The following is an 18,722-nucleotide window of genomic DNA, read 5'->3' as shown; positions in this document are numbered from 1 at the left end:
ATGTTCATTCCGAAATGTATAGCTACGAATTTTGGACCATTATTCGCTTGACTTGAAGTCTGGAAGGAAAAACGAAAGCATGGAGCTCCTAAATATAAGGGAAAATATAAAGCCTGACAACAATACATATATTACAAACCATGTATATCAATGCGTATAGCAATATAAAGACACGGGAGAATGAAAAATACTATAACCCCAAGGTAATAGTAGAAGAAAATAACTTCCTCTGGTGGCAGATGAAAAAGAAGAATGAAGGATACGATAGCCAAGAAAATATCAAGAATCAGAACTGGATTAAGCATTTCACAATCTTTTGGAAGTATGAAATAAGGAAGAAGATGTAGGAGTGGTGAAAATAATGAAACGGAAGTGGTTAATTTATAGCAAAATATCAGACATAGCAATCGAGGCAGATTACGCATTTAAAGGAAATCTTAATTTCCTTAAATTTCGAAGAATCAAATCTTATTTAGATTATGAAGATTTTCTATTCCTTAAATTCCGAAAATCAATCGTAACTACGTTAAAAGTAAAGACGAATCTCTATTCTTTCATTTCACTCTTTTACGATAACTTCTCTCATACGCTTCAAGAAATCGGATTGTTTTATCCATATTATTCAACGGTGATAAAATTCTATTTACCAACTCATATTCGTCATGAAAACATTTTTATTGTTAGCCATGACGACCTCACTCAAATTTCGGGACGAAATTTCTTTAACGGGTAGGTACTGTGACGACCCAGAAATTTCTGACCAAATTTAAACTTTATCTTTAAAATGATTTAATGTTTTCGACACGATAAGCAAAGTCTGTAATGATGAGTCTCAAGTTTTGGAACTATATTCATGTAATCAATTATTCTTTGACTGTTCTCGAAGATGCACGAACAATATATATATAACTTAATGTGCATATATATATATATATATATATATATATATATATATATATATATATATATATATATATATATATATATATATATATGATTTCAAGTTATTTAGTAAACGATAGTAACATTCGATTATTGATTCGATTGATATTTAGATAATTTAACTAAAACGTTTAAGATGAACCAGTAAAACACTAATTTGCTACAGTATTTTCGAATTTCTACAGTACCCGAAAAGCTACAGTGTTTTCGAAAATCACTATTTGCTACAGTAAAAAAAACTTTGCTACTATAACTTTGCTACAGTAAAACACTATTTTAAAATGAAAATGTATATATGTATATGTATATGTATATACTACGAGACGATAATTTATATAAGCAAATAACCAAAACACTTAATTGATTGAAGCTACACTTCGAGTGACATAGTTTATCAATGACTAAGTTTAATTTTTGACAAAGGTACGAGTCGCGAAACGTAAAGTGCGAGTTTTATCAGTGTACGAAGGGACGTTCGAAAAACTGAAACCGGGACATAAGTCGAGGGATGACGTACGATTCATCGGAACAAAAATTACAAGTCAACTATGCACATTAATTTAATATAATATATAATTAATTATATAAATTATATATTATATTTATATTATAAAATCATGTAGACGAGAATAAAAACAAAGGATTGTGAGCTGGAAAAGGCATCCATGCGATCGCATAGAATTTGCCTTACTGAACCATGCGATCGCATAGCTGAGGAAATGAGGCCATGTCTTTAAATTCGAACGTTTTCGTTTCATTTTTGCACACACATATACATCCGATATATATTACTCCCTCTGCTCTCAATATTTTTATTATTATTTTTATTATTATTATTATTATTATTATTATTATTATTATTATTATTATTATCATCATCATCATCATTATTATTATTATTATTATTATTATTATTATTATTATTATTATTATTATTATTATTATTATTATTATTATTATTATTATTATTATTATTATTATTATTAAGATTCATATTCATATTATTATTATTAGTAGTGTTATTATTATTAGTATTATTATTAGTATTATTACATAAAATACTACGACGAGGTTCTGCTCGCATGTTTTCAAAAAGGGTTTTATGAGCGGGATATAGCTAAGGAAATTATGGGTTATAGCTATGGAGTTTATGGATAATGTACGTGGGTATTATTGGCAAGTCAAACCTAGTGTTTATCATCTCTGTTGCGTCTACGTACTTCCCTGCAATATTGAATCACGATATTGATACGTGAACATTCATATTTTATCTTTTATATATTAATTGTGTATCCATGTCTAGTGCTCGAGTATATATATTTATGCATGCTTGTATGCTAAATTTTGTCGTTAAACAGTTTATATTGAATCACGAATTAAATACATATATTACTAGTAAAAGGTATATGATATACATGTTTTTGGAAAGCTGGCGAAAAATCAATAACTTTTCATTTAGAAATCGCGTAATTTCGATGAACGAATCAAAAGATATGATCAACTGAATTATGATTGACGTTAATTAGAATTGCTTTTGAATCTGCAATTAATATTTAAACAACTTATTTGTAAGATTGATAAATTGAATTTTTGAATATTACCAACCGAGTAAATGAATCCTTATATAAGATACGTCTCGTTTTGTTGAACTATTGTCAAAATTGACTTTTTAAAACGACTTTGGATAACTTTTGTATGTCGATCTCGAGCATTAGGATTGTGATACACTATGACCTGACCTAGCTTGATATACATTTATTGACCAACATATGTTCTCTAGGTTGAGATCTACGGTTATTTGGTAATCCGAGTTTCGGTCACATTTTAGTGAACGACTTTATATGCTATTAAGGTGAGTTTCATTTGCTCCCTTTTTAAATGCTTTTGCAATATATATTTTTGGGCTGAGAATACATGCACTTTATTTTAAACACAATGGATACAAGTACATACTAAATTCTACACTGAGTTTGAACCGAAAATCCCTTAGCTTTGGTAACTAGTAACTGCCAGTTATAAGAACTGGTGGGAGCGAGTAGTAATATATGGATCCATAGGGCTTGATATCCCCGTCCGAGCTAGAGCGCTAGCCTTTTAATGGACGTATGCTATTTGAGAAGCGTACACGTTGGTTTGCGTGTATTATTAAGATGATTATACAAAGGGTAAAAATTATAATACGTTAAGTTTAGTTACCAGGGTGCTCAATCTTGTAGAATATTTTGATAAACGTTTCTGGATGAAACAACTGAAATCTTGTGATCCACCTTTATGTACAGATTATGCAAAACATTAAAACTATGAACTCACCAACCTTTGTGTTGACACTTATTAGCATGTTTATTCTCAGGTTCCCTAGAAGTCTTCCGCTGTTTGCTTATATGTTAGACAAGCTATGTGCATGGAGTCTTACATGGCATATTTTTCAAGGAAACGTTGCATTCACCAAATCATCACCATGTATCTTATTTTGACTGCATTGTCAACGGAAGTACTATTGTAAACTATTATTTACGGTGATTGTCTATATGTAGAAATCATCAGATATCGAAAACCTTTGATTTAAATATTCATTTATGGTGAGCCTTTTCAAAAGAATGTAATGTTTACAAAACGTATCATATAGAGGTCAAATACCTCGCAATGAAATCGATGAATGACGTGTTCGTCCATATGGATTTGGAGCGATCGTCACAATATACATATATACGAATTACATATACATATATATATAAAACCCTAATTACTTAAAATCCTAATTCATTAAACCTAACCCTAATTATTTAATACCACTTTAATTATTAAAACCCTAATCATTACTACATTAAATAAAACCCTAATTTACTAAACCCTAATTTATTAAACCCTAGGACATTAATTACTAAACCCTAGTTATTAAATACTACTTTAATTAACTAACCCTAATTAATGAAACCCTAATACTACTTATACTATTAATTAACATGTATACACTATTACTATTACTAACACCTATAACCTACTACTTATATTATAACACATAAAGATATTTTGGGATATGTATTAAAGATGTATAGATCTTCGAACTTTCTTGACGAATGGTTTCTACAAAACTCTAGGCGGAAGGGTTTGGATTTTCGATTTAAAGGGTCCTATAGCTCAAGCCCCTAGACCTGAAATGGCCATTCGAAGGGAAAGAGGTGATTGGAAGCTTATCTAATACGGCTAGTATCCTAAAATGGAAAACACTCTTAAAAGTAGAAACTTTCTAATTATAGAAACTTACTAAAATAAGAACCCTACTAAAAGTGAAAACTTTCTAAAAATGAAAATTTACTAGGAAGAAAACTTAGTAAAACGAACTATACTTAAAACACTATCAAACCTAAACATTTACTTAAATATGGGCAAAAATACTTACTACTCTTAAATGTTAATAGGTTGACTTTCTGCTCACTCATCCAACTTTCTATTCCAAGGAATAATCGTCATCTCTCTCTGCTTACTAAGGTGAACTCATAGCCTCACTCTTTATTGCTAGCAAACTTACTTACTTTTATTGGGGTTAGACACATGCTGATTTTACATTTTACACTTTAGACACAAGTACCAACTGCTAAAACTATGCTATACCCGGCTATGTCCGACTAAGTCCCTACAGTGATATTTTTAATTGCTCGTTGATTGCATGCTTAATTATTGGGGGTAGGCCTATCGGGAGTAACGTCCCCGAAACATTTGACTAAGTCTTTGTATTACTTGATAATGAAATTAAACCGACAAGGACAGACACAACTTGTCATTGGGGCAAACTTGAACGTTTAGTCAAAATATCACGCCTTGGCATAACTTTTTGATCCTGCGGGAGATCAACTTTATAAACTAAATCTTGTGGTCTAAAACAACGGTCAAACTTATTTGTTAAACCTATGAACTTCACTCAACCTTTTTGGTTGACACTTTAGCATGTTTTGTCTCAGGTGCTGTTTGATCAAGTTATTTATCTACTGCTTATGTGATGCTACTTGGACATAGGATCAAGAGATATCGCATTTATTATTATTGCATTTTAACATTTACTTTATTCCTTTGTAACGACATTTCATTTTCCGCTGCGTGCTCTCAATAAAGTTTAAATTTTATCATTTAGTATTGTTCTCGTTTATTATAATATGTTGGTTTGTTTGGTATTAAGTCACATTTCGCCCAGGTCCTAACTGGGGTGTGATAATCAAACACCTAAAATGCATATTAAACAATCCACATCCAATCATAAGAGATGATATTGGTTATCATTTTATTTTAAAAGTGTAAATTAAAATATAAATTTAGAATTAGTTTCCTTCTGCATAGCTTTTATATCTTCCCGTACTCAATTCAAAATAATTAATTAAAATAATCCAAAATTATTTAATTTTAATAATTAAAATAATTATTAATAAGATTTAATAATAATAATTAATTAATAAGATTTAATTTTAATTCAAAATTATTTAGATTAATGACATCACCCACCATGCTTAGATTTTTTTCCTTTTCTTTTTGATTTTTTCTTAACAAAAGAATTAGCTTAATAATGAAATCATCATTTTAGCATTTTAATATTAACTATAGATGTGATTGAGTTTTACAATCACATGTGATTAGATTTGACATGCTAAATTTTAAAAAAAATTAAAAAAAAATATTTTTTTTCAATCATATGCGATTGTCGCGTCACATGTCGCGCTCTGATTGATCTGTTATATTTCGAACAAATTGTTGGATTCAAGGGATTAAAACTCATGTATAATAATATATAAAATGTATTCATCCATATATATAAAATGTATATTTTATGTTTATTAATAAATATACTAGAGTATATGTTAATTTCTTAACTTCTTAATTAATATTATTTTGACTAAATTACGTCAATCATTCCTAAAGTTTATCTTTTATTTCGTCCTGAACTTTAAAGTTTATTTTTTTCATGGTAACCCTTAATGCTTTCATCTAGTTTCAATTTGATCCCTAGAACTAATGGTCGTTATGTCATATTCGTTAGTTTGTCACATTTCACCATCTGTTTTCATCTTTATAACCCAATTAAGTTTAATGTTTTAATAAACAGTTGATATACATCTAATTTCGTATTATATCATACGTAGATGTAATCATTATAATTATATTTTTGTATAAAATATTTGTATTTTTCCAAACGTTTTATATATACAAGTCAACCTATGTCTATGTTAGAACTATTTTGTAATTGTAGTAAGAACAAGTTTTTTTTTTCCTTTTGTTTTTTGTTAAGTGTTATACCAAAATAAATTAATGTTGGAGCTTCAACTCAGAATTTACGTAAATGACATATAAGTACGTGATAGGTAACTATATTATGGTTAGGTTATTTATATAATTTTTATTTTTTAAGTTCATAGTTTATTTTTATAACTATTTCAACTAGTTTCTTTTTTGATATATATTTTCCCTATAAACTATCAAAATCTAACAACAATAGAAATTAAACTTTATGAAAAATGTTAGTGCATATTTGTAATGCCTAGTTCTATGAACGTTGTTGTATATATCAACATGTAATATTGAATGTTGTATTTTCGTGACTATTGAATGTTTAATATTGTGCGTGAACATATTAATCAATAGTTAAACTGATCAGACAGTCGATCGACTGTAAGAGACGCTCAACTGATTGAAATCACTGTCGGTCGACAGTGTAAGGTCGGTGTAAGTTTATCATTGATCGACTGACCACGACAATTGACCGATTGACTGCGTCAGTCAACCGACTGTCACTGCAGACAGTATATATACAGGTTTTGGGTTTCATTGATATTTTACACACCTTACACACCTTAATCGTGCCCAACTGGTCTGCAATCGTCTCCTACCTCCAACCCATCGAATAACACATTCTAGGTGTCGTTCTTATCTAGCTTTAGGTCAAGGTTCGACTAATTCGGTCCCGTGAACAACCCGTTATTCGATTAAGCCTAGGTTTATTGTTTTCCGCCTTTAGATCGAGTTAGACTGATTCTAAGATCCGTTTTATAGCGTCTACAAATAAATATTTAACTTAAGCTTCTATAATCACCAAATACACCATTACCCAACAACGTTCGCTTTTGACTACACTGTTTATTTTCCCTAAAATAATACAGGAGTACTAGAAATATTTTTTGTTTAATCAACCATTAACTATAAATTATTAGATTTCAATGATTAATTATTCTTATTTTAATGGCAAACGCACACACCTAACATGTTTACTACACGAATATGTACACAAAGTCCTCAATAATATCTTTATAACTAGTATGTAAAGCATGTGACACAAACTAACAAAGATAACACAACGACAGTTACTTCTAGGAATGAATTTAAAATCAAAATAAAACATTAAGGGTTAGCATGAAAAAAAAAGAAAAAAAATAGCATGAAAAAAATAAGCTTTAAGGTGCATAATGAAATAAAAGATAAACTCTAGGGACGATTGTCGTAAAATATAATGCGGTAATTGTCAAAATAATTTAATAACATTGTCATGTATAGCCATATAATAATTGCTTTTTTTGAAAGAAAAAAAAAAAGGCCATATATCAATCAACTACTAGTATGAAAGGAAATCAGTATTACTCCGTATAAAATAAAGTACTCAAAAATTAGTTATTTTTTGAGTTTTCTTTCGAGCTCGAATTTTCAATTCGCTTTGTAATAATAGTTCAAGTTGCGTGAGCGTGTGACAATTAGATATTTGGGTCATGTACAAGTTTGCATCATGGATTTTATTCTGATTCCCAATTATTAAACGGATGCACGTGACCTACGCACATCAGTTTCTTATCAATAGCCACGACACTTTTTACTTTTCGATTTTATGGAATTTAGTTTTCTTGTCTAAATATAGCAATTTCATTTTGATCTCCATTTCTATTTCGTACGTCGAATCATTGTTTCATCTGTTTTGGATTATGCACTCATGAAATATTATTTACGTTTATGCTTATGTTCATAATTATACCACTACTATATCTCTTTTTACCCGAAAATCCCTATTAAGGGGCATTTGACCATTTTTAGCTTCACACACATCATAAACGTCCGTCTGTTTCTCCCATAGTGTATGGTCTAAGAGGGGTAACTAATATATCTTTTTCACATATTTTGCAATTGATTTACTCCGTACTAACTCATGTGGAGATTCAAATAACAAGAGACTTAAACAGGCTAGTAAAATTATATTTGCAACAAAAGTGTTCGGGTCACTTTGTGCATTTTAGTTTATTGCTACGGTATGTATTTTGGTGACGTAATAACTTATAACGTTAGAATAAGTCACTTAGACACTTGACATACAAATAAACATATCAAACCAGAAAAATAAAAAACAAGTTTAACACATGTTAGACCTCTCCTATCAATGGCGGAAAAACATTCGCCATGTTTCTCGCCAATCACCACACCGATGCCACAGCCTCGCGGTTCCTTCGTGGTGGTCGCATATATATTCTTATAAAATCTGCATTATTAATTATACATTGATTTAATTAGATAATACAGTGATATCGTCTAGATTTTATGTAAAAGCTGCGATTACGGTGTTAGATACGAGTTAGGTTTTATGTATATGTTAGATTTAGGTTTGGTGGTTCGTTCGTTTGTACTGTATCATTCAAGATTTCATTTTCAATCACTTTCAATGTGCTCGCTCTCTTCCAATGATATCGTCAATAGTTTGTAAGACGATTAGAGCGAGACCTTTCAATTAATTATCGTTTGTGCATACCGCCGGATCTTTATGATCTTATATATATATATATATATATATATATATATATATATATATATATATATATATATATATATATATAATATATTTTTGCCGGGAAAAAAAAATACAGTGAGTTCATTTGACGGTAAAAAAGTGTGTAATGAATGACACCGATAGCGATAGCGATAGCGATAGCGATAGCGATATGTGATGGGTGAGTTATGCATGAAAAAAGTTTGATGTGACATTGACGCGACCTTGATATGACAACGTGTAATGATGAAAAAGTGTAATAATTTATAAAAAAATTTTGTTTATTTACAAATATCTCAAACATTATCAAATATAAATAATAAAAAATAATAAGGAAAAAGAAATAACCACCTCTATTTATTTAAGGCTACTTGTTAAGCAAGAATAGTGAATTGCAACCTCAAAGGGTCCAAGTGGCCAAAGAGAGCACTACTTTTGCTAGGAGAAAATCAACTTTTCCCATGTCAGGTTTGTCTTCTATATATATAAATACTTTATTTATGTAAATTTTATTTCAGATATGCAAATTTATTTCACGGTTCTGGTATAAAAATGTAGATATTTTTTTCAAGAATTTGTAAATAACATGAGGATTGTATTTGTGCATTCCTAATGCTAATATGAAAATATTCTTTCTCAGTTTCTTATGCATGTGGCCAATAGTGATATATACACTCGCCATGTTAAATGGTTCAAATACACATTATATTCTATATAGGTTTCAAAGCATATACTCTTGTTTAGACCATCACCTTCTTTATATTGATATTTATATTTAATAATATTGGTTGTATAATTATTTTTTTAGTCCATCCAATTAACATATATTTTTTTGTATTTTAATATTTTGGTTAGGTTCGGATAACATGGATGATTGCAACAACATTTTTGTTGGTAATATATTACTCCCTCCGTCCCACCAGAAGTGTCCACTTTGACTTTTGACAGTCTTACTTATTCAACTTTGACTTTAGATATTTTTGTTGGTGTTATATAATATTTGATGAAAGTTTTACCAATGAAAACACAGTTAAAACTCAATCCATTCATATAATTTTCATCAAATATTATATAATACGAACATAAATATTTATAGTCAAAGTTGACAAATAAAGACTGTCAAAAGTCAAAGTGGACACTTCTGGTGGGACGGAGGTAGTACGTCTGTATAAAGTTGTGACTGAACAGTGGCTTATAGAACTCTAAATCTCATATATTTATCTATGTTTTGTAGTCACTAACAACATATATTTATTTATTATTTTATTTCTTTACTGATCAAATAACTAGGAAACGTGAATTCGTGTAAGCTGGATAGTTTACAAAACGAACACGACATGAAAATGGAGAAGATCAAGACGCTCAAGAATCAAATTAAAGACGTGAAGCTTCGACTAGATGAAATCAAGAACAATATCCCGAATGATAAAATTGAAGTCACAAGGAAGTTAAGTGAAAAATATAATAAATTAAGAGAGGACTATAATTTGTTACTTACTCAGGAATCTGCTAGCAATAAGCAAGTGTGAACTGATTAGGGAATTTAATAGATTAACTGCAACGTTCAATTAGTAGTCAAAATTATGCATGGGAAATATAAGTGTTGTAATTTGCATGTTTTGCATGAAAGTTAGCTTAATTAGGTGAATAAAAGTGTCTAGTGCATTTTTATCATAAATTTGCATTTATGTGTTTGTTTTTTAAAAAGTTCTTTTTTTTTTGGTTGAAACTATTTGTACGGAAGAAATACAGTATGGTCTAAAAATATAAAATATGTATACTAAAAATTGAACAGTGTATTATTTATGTAAGTTAAAATGGTTCAAGTATGAGTTATTTGTTATATTTATTGATTCAAAATGTTTAAATATTGTAAAAGTGTATTTGATGAGAGTAATTTTTGAGAGGGAATATTTTGATGGGAAGTTTTGGTGGGAATTGTTTTGGAGGGAGTTTTGTGGAAGGAGTTTTGTAGGGTGGATTTTGGAGGGAAACTTGGTGGAGTTTTAGTATAAATATATGTAGTAGTATGTAGAGAAAAGTGGAGGAGTTAAAGATAAAAATAAAGAGTTTATGAGAGTCGTTTAACTCCGTCCTGAGTGGTGGTCTCGATGATTCAATAACGATGGGAGCGAATTCCGTTATTGTAATCTACCGTTTGTGAGAGGTGTTGAGAAATACGTGATAATATTCAAGAGTGTTGTGAGGAGCGTTCATTCTTGTAATATTGTTCGTATATAGTGAAATTTAAGTGGCTTACGAGTCCCGTGGTTTTTACTCTCCCTTGAGAGGTTTTCCACGCAAAATGTTGTTCGTGTATTATTATTGACTTATACATGGTTGTGTGGTTCTTAATGTGATGGGGATCGATCTTGAAAGTGATATGTGTGCGGGTTCGATCCCAACAAACTGGTATCAGAGCAGGGTTCATGGAGAAGAATCGCATAACCGGGATGAAGTCAATTTGTGAAGAAAAAAAAATGTTCGGTTCGTCATATTCTGCGCAGCGACAATAGAATTGATGGTACGGGTTCGTTAACTGTTGGATCGGTGTGAAATTTGGACTGTAGGGTCATAAGAGGTAGATACAAGATCTGACCGTTGGGATCTTTGATTAGAGCTGTCGTTCGAGAGATATTATAATCTGAAGTGTGCTGCAGAAAAAAATTCGTCATTTCAGCGCAGTTGCAAAGAAACGGGTGCTGCAGATTCGTTAGCCGTTGGATCATCGTGATTTTTTGACAACGGGTTCAGAACACTTTGATTTATGCTGTGACCGATTTTTGTGGTGATCAGAAGAGTACTTTGGGAGACACATGTGTCTGAAGTTGTTGCTGAAATCGTACGAAATGAAGGAGTTGTTGAAGAGAGGTTAAAAGATGAAGAGGCTCGGTGGAGAGTTGATCATGGAGAGTTCCTTGTGTCGAAAGTCTTCCTAACAATGAGATTGTTTGGCGGCGTGTTCCGGTTGAGATAAAGTCGGCGGCAACAAGATGAAGATCAATAATCCACGTTCGAGATCGGGATATAAAGAATTTGAATCAAGGGAGGATGTGTTATATTTATTGATTCAAAATGTTTAAATATTGTAAAAGTGTATTTGGTGGGAGTAATTTTTGAGAGGGAATATTTTAGTGGGAAGTTTTGGTGGGAATTGTTTTGGAGGGAGTTTTGTGGAGGGAGTTTTGTAGGGTGGATTTTGGAGGGAAACTTGGTGGAGTTTTAGTATAAATATATGTAGTAGTATGTAGAGAAAAGTGGAGGAGTTAAAGATAAAAATGAAGAGTTTATGAGAGTCGTTTAACTCCGTCCTGAGTGGTGGTCTCGGTGATTCAATAACGATGGGAGCGAATTCCGTTATTGTAATCTACCGTTTGTGAGAGGTGTTGAGAAATACGTGATAATATTCAAATAGTGTTGTGATGAGCGTTCATTCTTGTAATATTGTTCGTATATAGTGGAATTTAAGTGGCTTACGAGTCCCGTGGTTTTTACTCTCCTTTGAGAGGTTTTCCATGCAAAATGTTATTCGTGTATTATTATTGACTTATACATGGTTGTGTGGTTCTTAATGTGATGAGGATCGATCTTGAAAGTGATATGTGTGCGGGTTCGATCAACATTATTGTTATTTTTATTTCTTATTTAAAGATATAGATTGTTAAATTTTAAAAGTAATAACAAAACTTTTGAGCTAGAACTACAATTACTTTATTAATTAACTCTTCAAGTTAACACTTACAATTTTATAATGTACTAGTGAAATGACCCGTAAAATCACGGGTTTGTTTAAACGAAACAGTTCAATGATATGTTTTAGGTATTAAGTGGACGTAAATACTAAAGTCATTTAGTTTAATGACCCGGAAAAACACATATTCCGACTAAAAAATTTGTCATTGTTTTTACAAACATATTGATATACTTAACTTAGTCAGAATATATGAACTACATTAATTCTCCCACATTATTTTTCTTGTCATAAAAGATATATTACAACATTTTATTGAGACATGTATTTCACATACATATGTAACGTAATTAATCTTGTAAAGAAAATCTATAATAATAATAATAATAATAATAATAATAATAATAATAATAATAATAATAATAATAATAATAATAATAATAATAATAATAATATAATACTCCATCCGTCCCACTACAAGTGTCCACTTACTTTTTACACAAAGAATTAAGAAATTCCACTAACTTCATTCTCCACCAATCAGAAATCTTCTCTCTCGAGAATAACCTCTTCTGATTGGTTGAAACATCAAGTGGATACTTGAAATGAGACAACCCAAAATAGAAAGGTGGACACTTAAGATGGGACAAATGTAGTAATAAAGTTTGCTTTAAAATTGAGTATTTATATTTTTAATAATTATTATTAGTAATAATAAATATCACTTTAATTTGTTTTTTTAAACTAAAACACGATTATTATATGAAGGTTGTAAAATATGATTCAAAGTTTGTACATGTGTTCATGATGTATTTTATAAAAGATTGTACAATTTGTTTTAAAGTTTGTACATATGATTATAGGGGTGTTTTACCATAAGGTTGTACATAATGCTTCAAATATTGTACATACAATCATATATAGGTTATTTTATCATAAGGTTACATAATGTTTCATATATTATACATTATATATAATTAACATGTTAATATTTTTATTAAAAATAATTAATTATTTTAATAATCATGAGGGACTAAGTGAAATTCAATTAACTTAAATAAATAAATAAAATATTTAATTAATGTTAATAACATCATCAAGATGACTTAGATTTTTTTCTTTTTATTTTTTATTTTTTCTTAACAAAGGAATTAGTCTAATAATGAAATCATCATTATAGGATTTTAATAAAAACTATAGATTAAAATAATACTACGTATAACTTTTAAGAAAAACACCTATACAAATTTTATAAAACAGTTATATTTGTTAATACATATATTTTCAATCAAATAATTAATCCAAGTTTCCTACTAATCTTCTAATATTTTAACATATATGATATTCCAAATATTGAACATATATTTATATGATTCAACACAAATCTTATAAGTTTTGTATATTCATGATACTAACCTTTTAAATTTTATATATGCTTTGAACAATAAATTTCATACTAACTTCAAAATTTCGATAATAATAATAGTTATTGTAGTGATAATAATAATAGAACATATATTTAATAAATTTTTAAAAATTATTTGTCTTTATATATTGTCTGAACCAATAGGAAATTTATTTATAAGTTTACGCATTTGTAGATAAAAATGTTATTTTATCTTAAATATTCAGAAAAAAATAAAACAAACTACACTAAAAATGTCTGGCAGTTTACAATATCATAAAACTTGTTAATGACAGCCCTGAGAGTTTTCGTTAGTAAAATCTTAAAGGCTAAGACCACTCTTAACCATGACAGTCCGTCATTGGATCACTGACTGTCACATCAGCGCCACATCAGCACCTTCTTCCCATCACTAACTGCTAACATCCATGACGTACCCATCACTTGGTCTTGCCTCTATTTTTTATATTAAACTTTTATTTTATTAACTTATATATAACATTTAAAATTCTAAAAATTAAAATTTTATTAATAAAATAAATATTACAAATTCCTAAAAAAATACATTACAAATTCATAAAAATAAAAATAAACATTACAAATTCCAAAAATACAATAAAAAAACATTACAAAGTCCTAAAATAAAATAAAAAAGATTACAAAGTCCTAAAAAATAAAACAAAATATTACAAAATCAAACTACTCATCGTCTTCATCTTCGTCTTCGTCTTCGTCCTCCTTCTTCCTCTTCGTCTTGGTTATTAGTTCCCGAAGGTCCTGCTTTATAACAACCCGAAATTTTTTGATAAAATTTAAACAAATTTTTGAGCTGTTTCAATTATTTTTGATCAATTCTGACGATTCACGAACAAATAATTTTAAATGAATATATAAACTTGAAATATAATACGACTTAATTGTTATAATTAAAAATGTAAAACTTTATACAAGATAATATTGTTGTTATATTATTACTTTTATTATTATATTTAACAATATTATCATTATCATTTACAATTATCATTATCAGTATTGTCAAAAATAATACTATTATTAATATTGTTATTATTATTATCAAAATTATTATTATCATTATTTATCATCTATTATGATGGTTAGTAATATCACTAACATAATATATCATTAACATTATTATTAGTATTATTGTTAATGTTAATACTTAACATGAACATTAATATAATAAAATATCATTATCATTAATATCAATATTATTATCATTATAAAAATAATACAATCTTTTATTATTATTATTATTATTATTATTATTATTATTAATATTATTATCATTTTTATAATTATAATTATCATAATTATTATTATTATCTTTATCTATTATTATAGTTAATGGTATTATTATTAATAAAAGTATTATTATTATTATTATTAATATAATTATTATTAATATATTTTTTTATCAATAATATTTAAAAAAATTATACAGACCTAATACCTAAATTAGGTCAAGATCCCTAATGCGTTTGAATTTTTTTTAATCAATCGTGACTCAGCTTAATTTTTTTTTTTTAGTTTATCTCCTGAATATTTTTAATCCCCTACTGGTTCTGATTTTGTCCACTGTTGAATCCATAAACCATTATATATAACAATCGATCACCTATTGATAAAAGCAGTCGACTTCCTCTCATCAATTATCAATTTTAACAAATATATATATATATATATATATATATATATATATATATATATATATATATATATATATATATATATATATATATATATATATATATATATATATATATATATATATATATATATATATATATATATATATATATATATATATATATATATTATTTTTAAACATCGGTCCCTCTGTTCTTGGTCCATTTTAGCCAAACCTCGATTTCGATTTTTATTTCAAAATCTAATAATGCAGTGTTGTTAGGAATATTTTGTTCAAACTATCTGGAAAATCTTAGCTTCCAATTCTTTCTAACGAATTCAAATTTTGGAGTCAAAGTTCCAAAGTAAAAAGTCAACAGATTTGTTCATCAAGAAATTCGAGTTCTAAATGATGTTTCTGATGAAATTGAGGATTCACAAAGTTTATAAGAACTATTTAAAACCTTTTTCTTGAAGAAACAATAGCCTAAAAACATCTAGAGATCGAAATTAATTATTGAGTTGTTATTTTTTTTACGACACAGCAGGCCTTTAATTTTTTTTTCCTTTCCTAGCAATCATTATAAACCATAGACGTTTGTATCTGTTTCAAGTGCCAACCAAATTCATACTCCTAAAGTCACGGTTAGAATTGATTGTTGTTTGGGGCTGTCGACTTGAATAGAGTTGAAGAAGAAGAGAAACAGAAAACATAAACTAAATAAAATTAGGATACGTATAATAACAGAAAAGCAGGGATGGAGGGATGTTTTGAGAGTGTTTGTGAGTGAATGAGAGGTCTCGGGTTCGAGCCCGGCTTGTGGCAACTTTTTTTTAGCATCTTTGAGGTAGTTTTTCAAAACCAAAAATCTTTCTTATTATTATTATTGTTATTGTTATTATTACTAAAATATAAATTATTATCATTAATATTATCATGATTTTGATTATTATTTTTATTATTAGTATTAGTATTATTATTACTAAGTATTATCATTTAGTATTATTATTATTATTATTAACATATAACATTTTATTATTATTAAAACTATATTATTATTATTATTATTATTATATTATTATTATTATTATTATTATTATTATTATCATTTGTACTATTATTATTATTATTATTATTATTATTATTATTATTATTATTATTATTATTATTATTGTTATAATTATCATTATTATCAGTATTTCTATTACCATTATAAACAAATACAACTTTTGATTACCAATATTTATATTATTTTACTAAATAAATATTATGTATATAAAAACATATTTATAAGTAATATTACATATAAGTATGTATCAACCGTATTAGCAACTTCTATATGAATATTCATAGGTATTGTAATATATTACTAATCAAAAGTAAATTAATGTAACTATATAAATATTTATCATTTTAAATACATATACACAAATTAAATATATAATATATAATATACGTTATAATATGTGAAATTTTTCAATTACGATTACATGTTTTAATATATATAAAACTTATATAGGTTCGTGAATCCGAGGACAACTCCGCACTTGTTCAGTGCCATCATACACATATTTACTACAAACTATCGTATAGTATCGTGAGTTCATTTGCTCCCTTTTTATCTATATTTTTGGGCTGAGAATACATGCACTATTTTTATAACTGTTTTACACGTTAGACACAAGTACTCAAACTTTTATGCTATATACGTGCTTTGTCATGCTAAATCCCCACCGTAATGTCGTTAATTGCTGAGGTATAAGATGCAAACTTAGTTATTGTGAGTAGAGCTACTGAGAGTGACGTCTCTAACTATTTGACTGATGGTCTTTAGTTACATAATAATGATTCAACGACACGAATAACAAGTGTCACGGGGTAACTTTTGTTTAGTCGCGATATTACAAACAACAACTCTTTCGATTGATATATTTGGTATCAATCAACTTTAAACTTAAATCTTGTGGTCTAATGCTATAATGAACTATTGATTTATGATAAACCTATGAACTCACTCAACCTCGTGTTGACTTTTTAAAGCATGTTTATTCTCAAGTACTTAAATATTGCTTCCGCTGTATATCTGCTTGTAAGGACCCCGATTTCGTTTACCAAAAATGTAGCACTATATTTTTTTATATAAGTTAGGTCCCATTCATACGTTCATATTACATAACATTTCGATACGTTTAACAATTTATAACAACCATTGGTATACAAATGACGCATTACAAAAGTATTTGTAACAATGACCCAATCATACAAAAATATGGGTTAATACTCAGTAACCCATATTTTTGTATGATTGGGTCATTGTTACAAATACTTTTGTAATGCGTCATTTGTATACCAAGGGTCGTTATAAATTATTAAACGTATCGAAATGTTATGTAATATGAACGTATGAATGGGACCTAACTTATATAAAAAAAATATAGTGCTACGTTTTTGGTAAACAGAATCGGGGTCCTTACAAGTGGTATCAGAGCATAGTTTAAGGGAATTAGGTGACCTTGGAATAGATGCCTAGTCTTAGACTTATTGACAGTGGTGTGTTATTTGCGGGACTTGTAGGAATACGGGTCGGATTGAGATTTGTTAGTGCCTTAGAGTAGGTGACTAACTAGGACTTGTGCTTATCCAATGTGTGATTATGTGGGGCCTTATTTCATGTATAAATTAGTGCCTTAGACTGCTAGTGCCTAATGTAAGTAGGCGAACTTGAACGTTGTTTTAGTGATAGTCACCTAGTGTGACGACCCGGAAATTTCCGACCAAATTTAAACTTAACCTTTATATGGGTAAGAAATGGGTCAAATGGGTAATGATTGACCTAATTGGGTGAAATGGTTATGAAATACCCTAAGTTGGTGTTAGTTGGTATTAGTAGACTCTAATCACTAGCTTTTAGTGATTAATAATGAGTCTCGACCTTTGATGAGCGGTTTTGGTGTAAATGGGTCATTTAATGCATTTGGGTCATCAAATGCTCAAGAGTTAAGTAATGTGGTTAGTTCCACTAGTTGTGTATTGAATGTGTGCTTATGTATTAGGTACTTTTCTCGAAGCATACGGAAGCATTAAATCACCACCGAAGTGTTAAGGTGAGTGGAATAATTATATGCGTGCATATATGATGTATTTATTTTTGAAGTATGAGTTGTGAAGTGTCGATCTGTTAAGACACCACTTCTCAAGTGGCGAGTGAAGTGTCGATGTGTTAAGACACCACTCGGGAGTGAAGCATCGA

General features: G+C 28.7%; 1 protein-coding gene across 1 annotated transcript in view; it reads right to left on the bottom strand.

Annotated features, from left to right (window-relative positions):
* Positions 1-14,523: 14,523 nt before the first annotated feature.
* The window catches only part of LOC139888838 (uncharacterized), a 46,736-nt gene continuing 42,537 nt past the window's right edge, over positions 14,524-18,722 (bottom strand). The window contains exon 4 of the mRNA XM_071871823.1: positions 14,524-14,601. Coding sequence (XP_071727924.1) covers positions 14,524-14,601 — 78 coding nt within the window. The remainder of the gene's footprint in view (positions 14,602-18,722) is intronic.

This window comes from Rutidosis leptorrhynchoides, chromosome 1 (genome assembly GCF_046630445.1).
Source record: "Rutidosis leptorrhynchoides isolate AG116_Rl617_1_P2 chromosome 1, CSIRO_AGI_Rlap_v1, whole genome shotgun sequence".
Taxonomy (NCBI): domain Eukaryota; kingdom Viridiplantae; phylum Streptophyta; class Magnoliopsida; order Asterales; family Asteraceae; genus Rutidosis; species Rutidosis leptorrhynchoides.
This window is presented reverse-complemented; position numbering and strand designations above follow the sequence as displayed.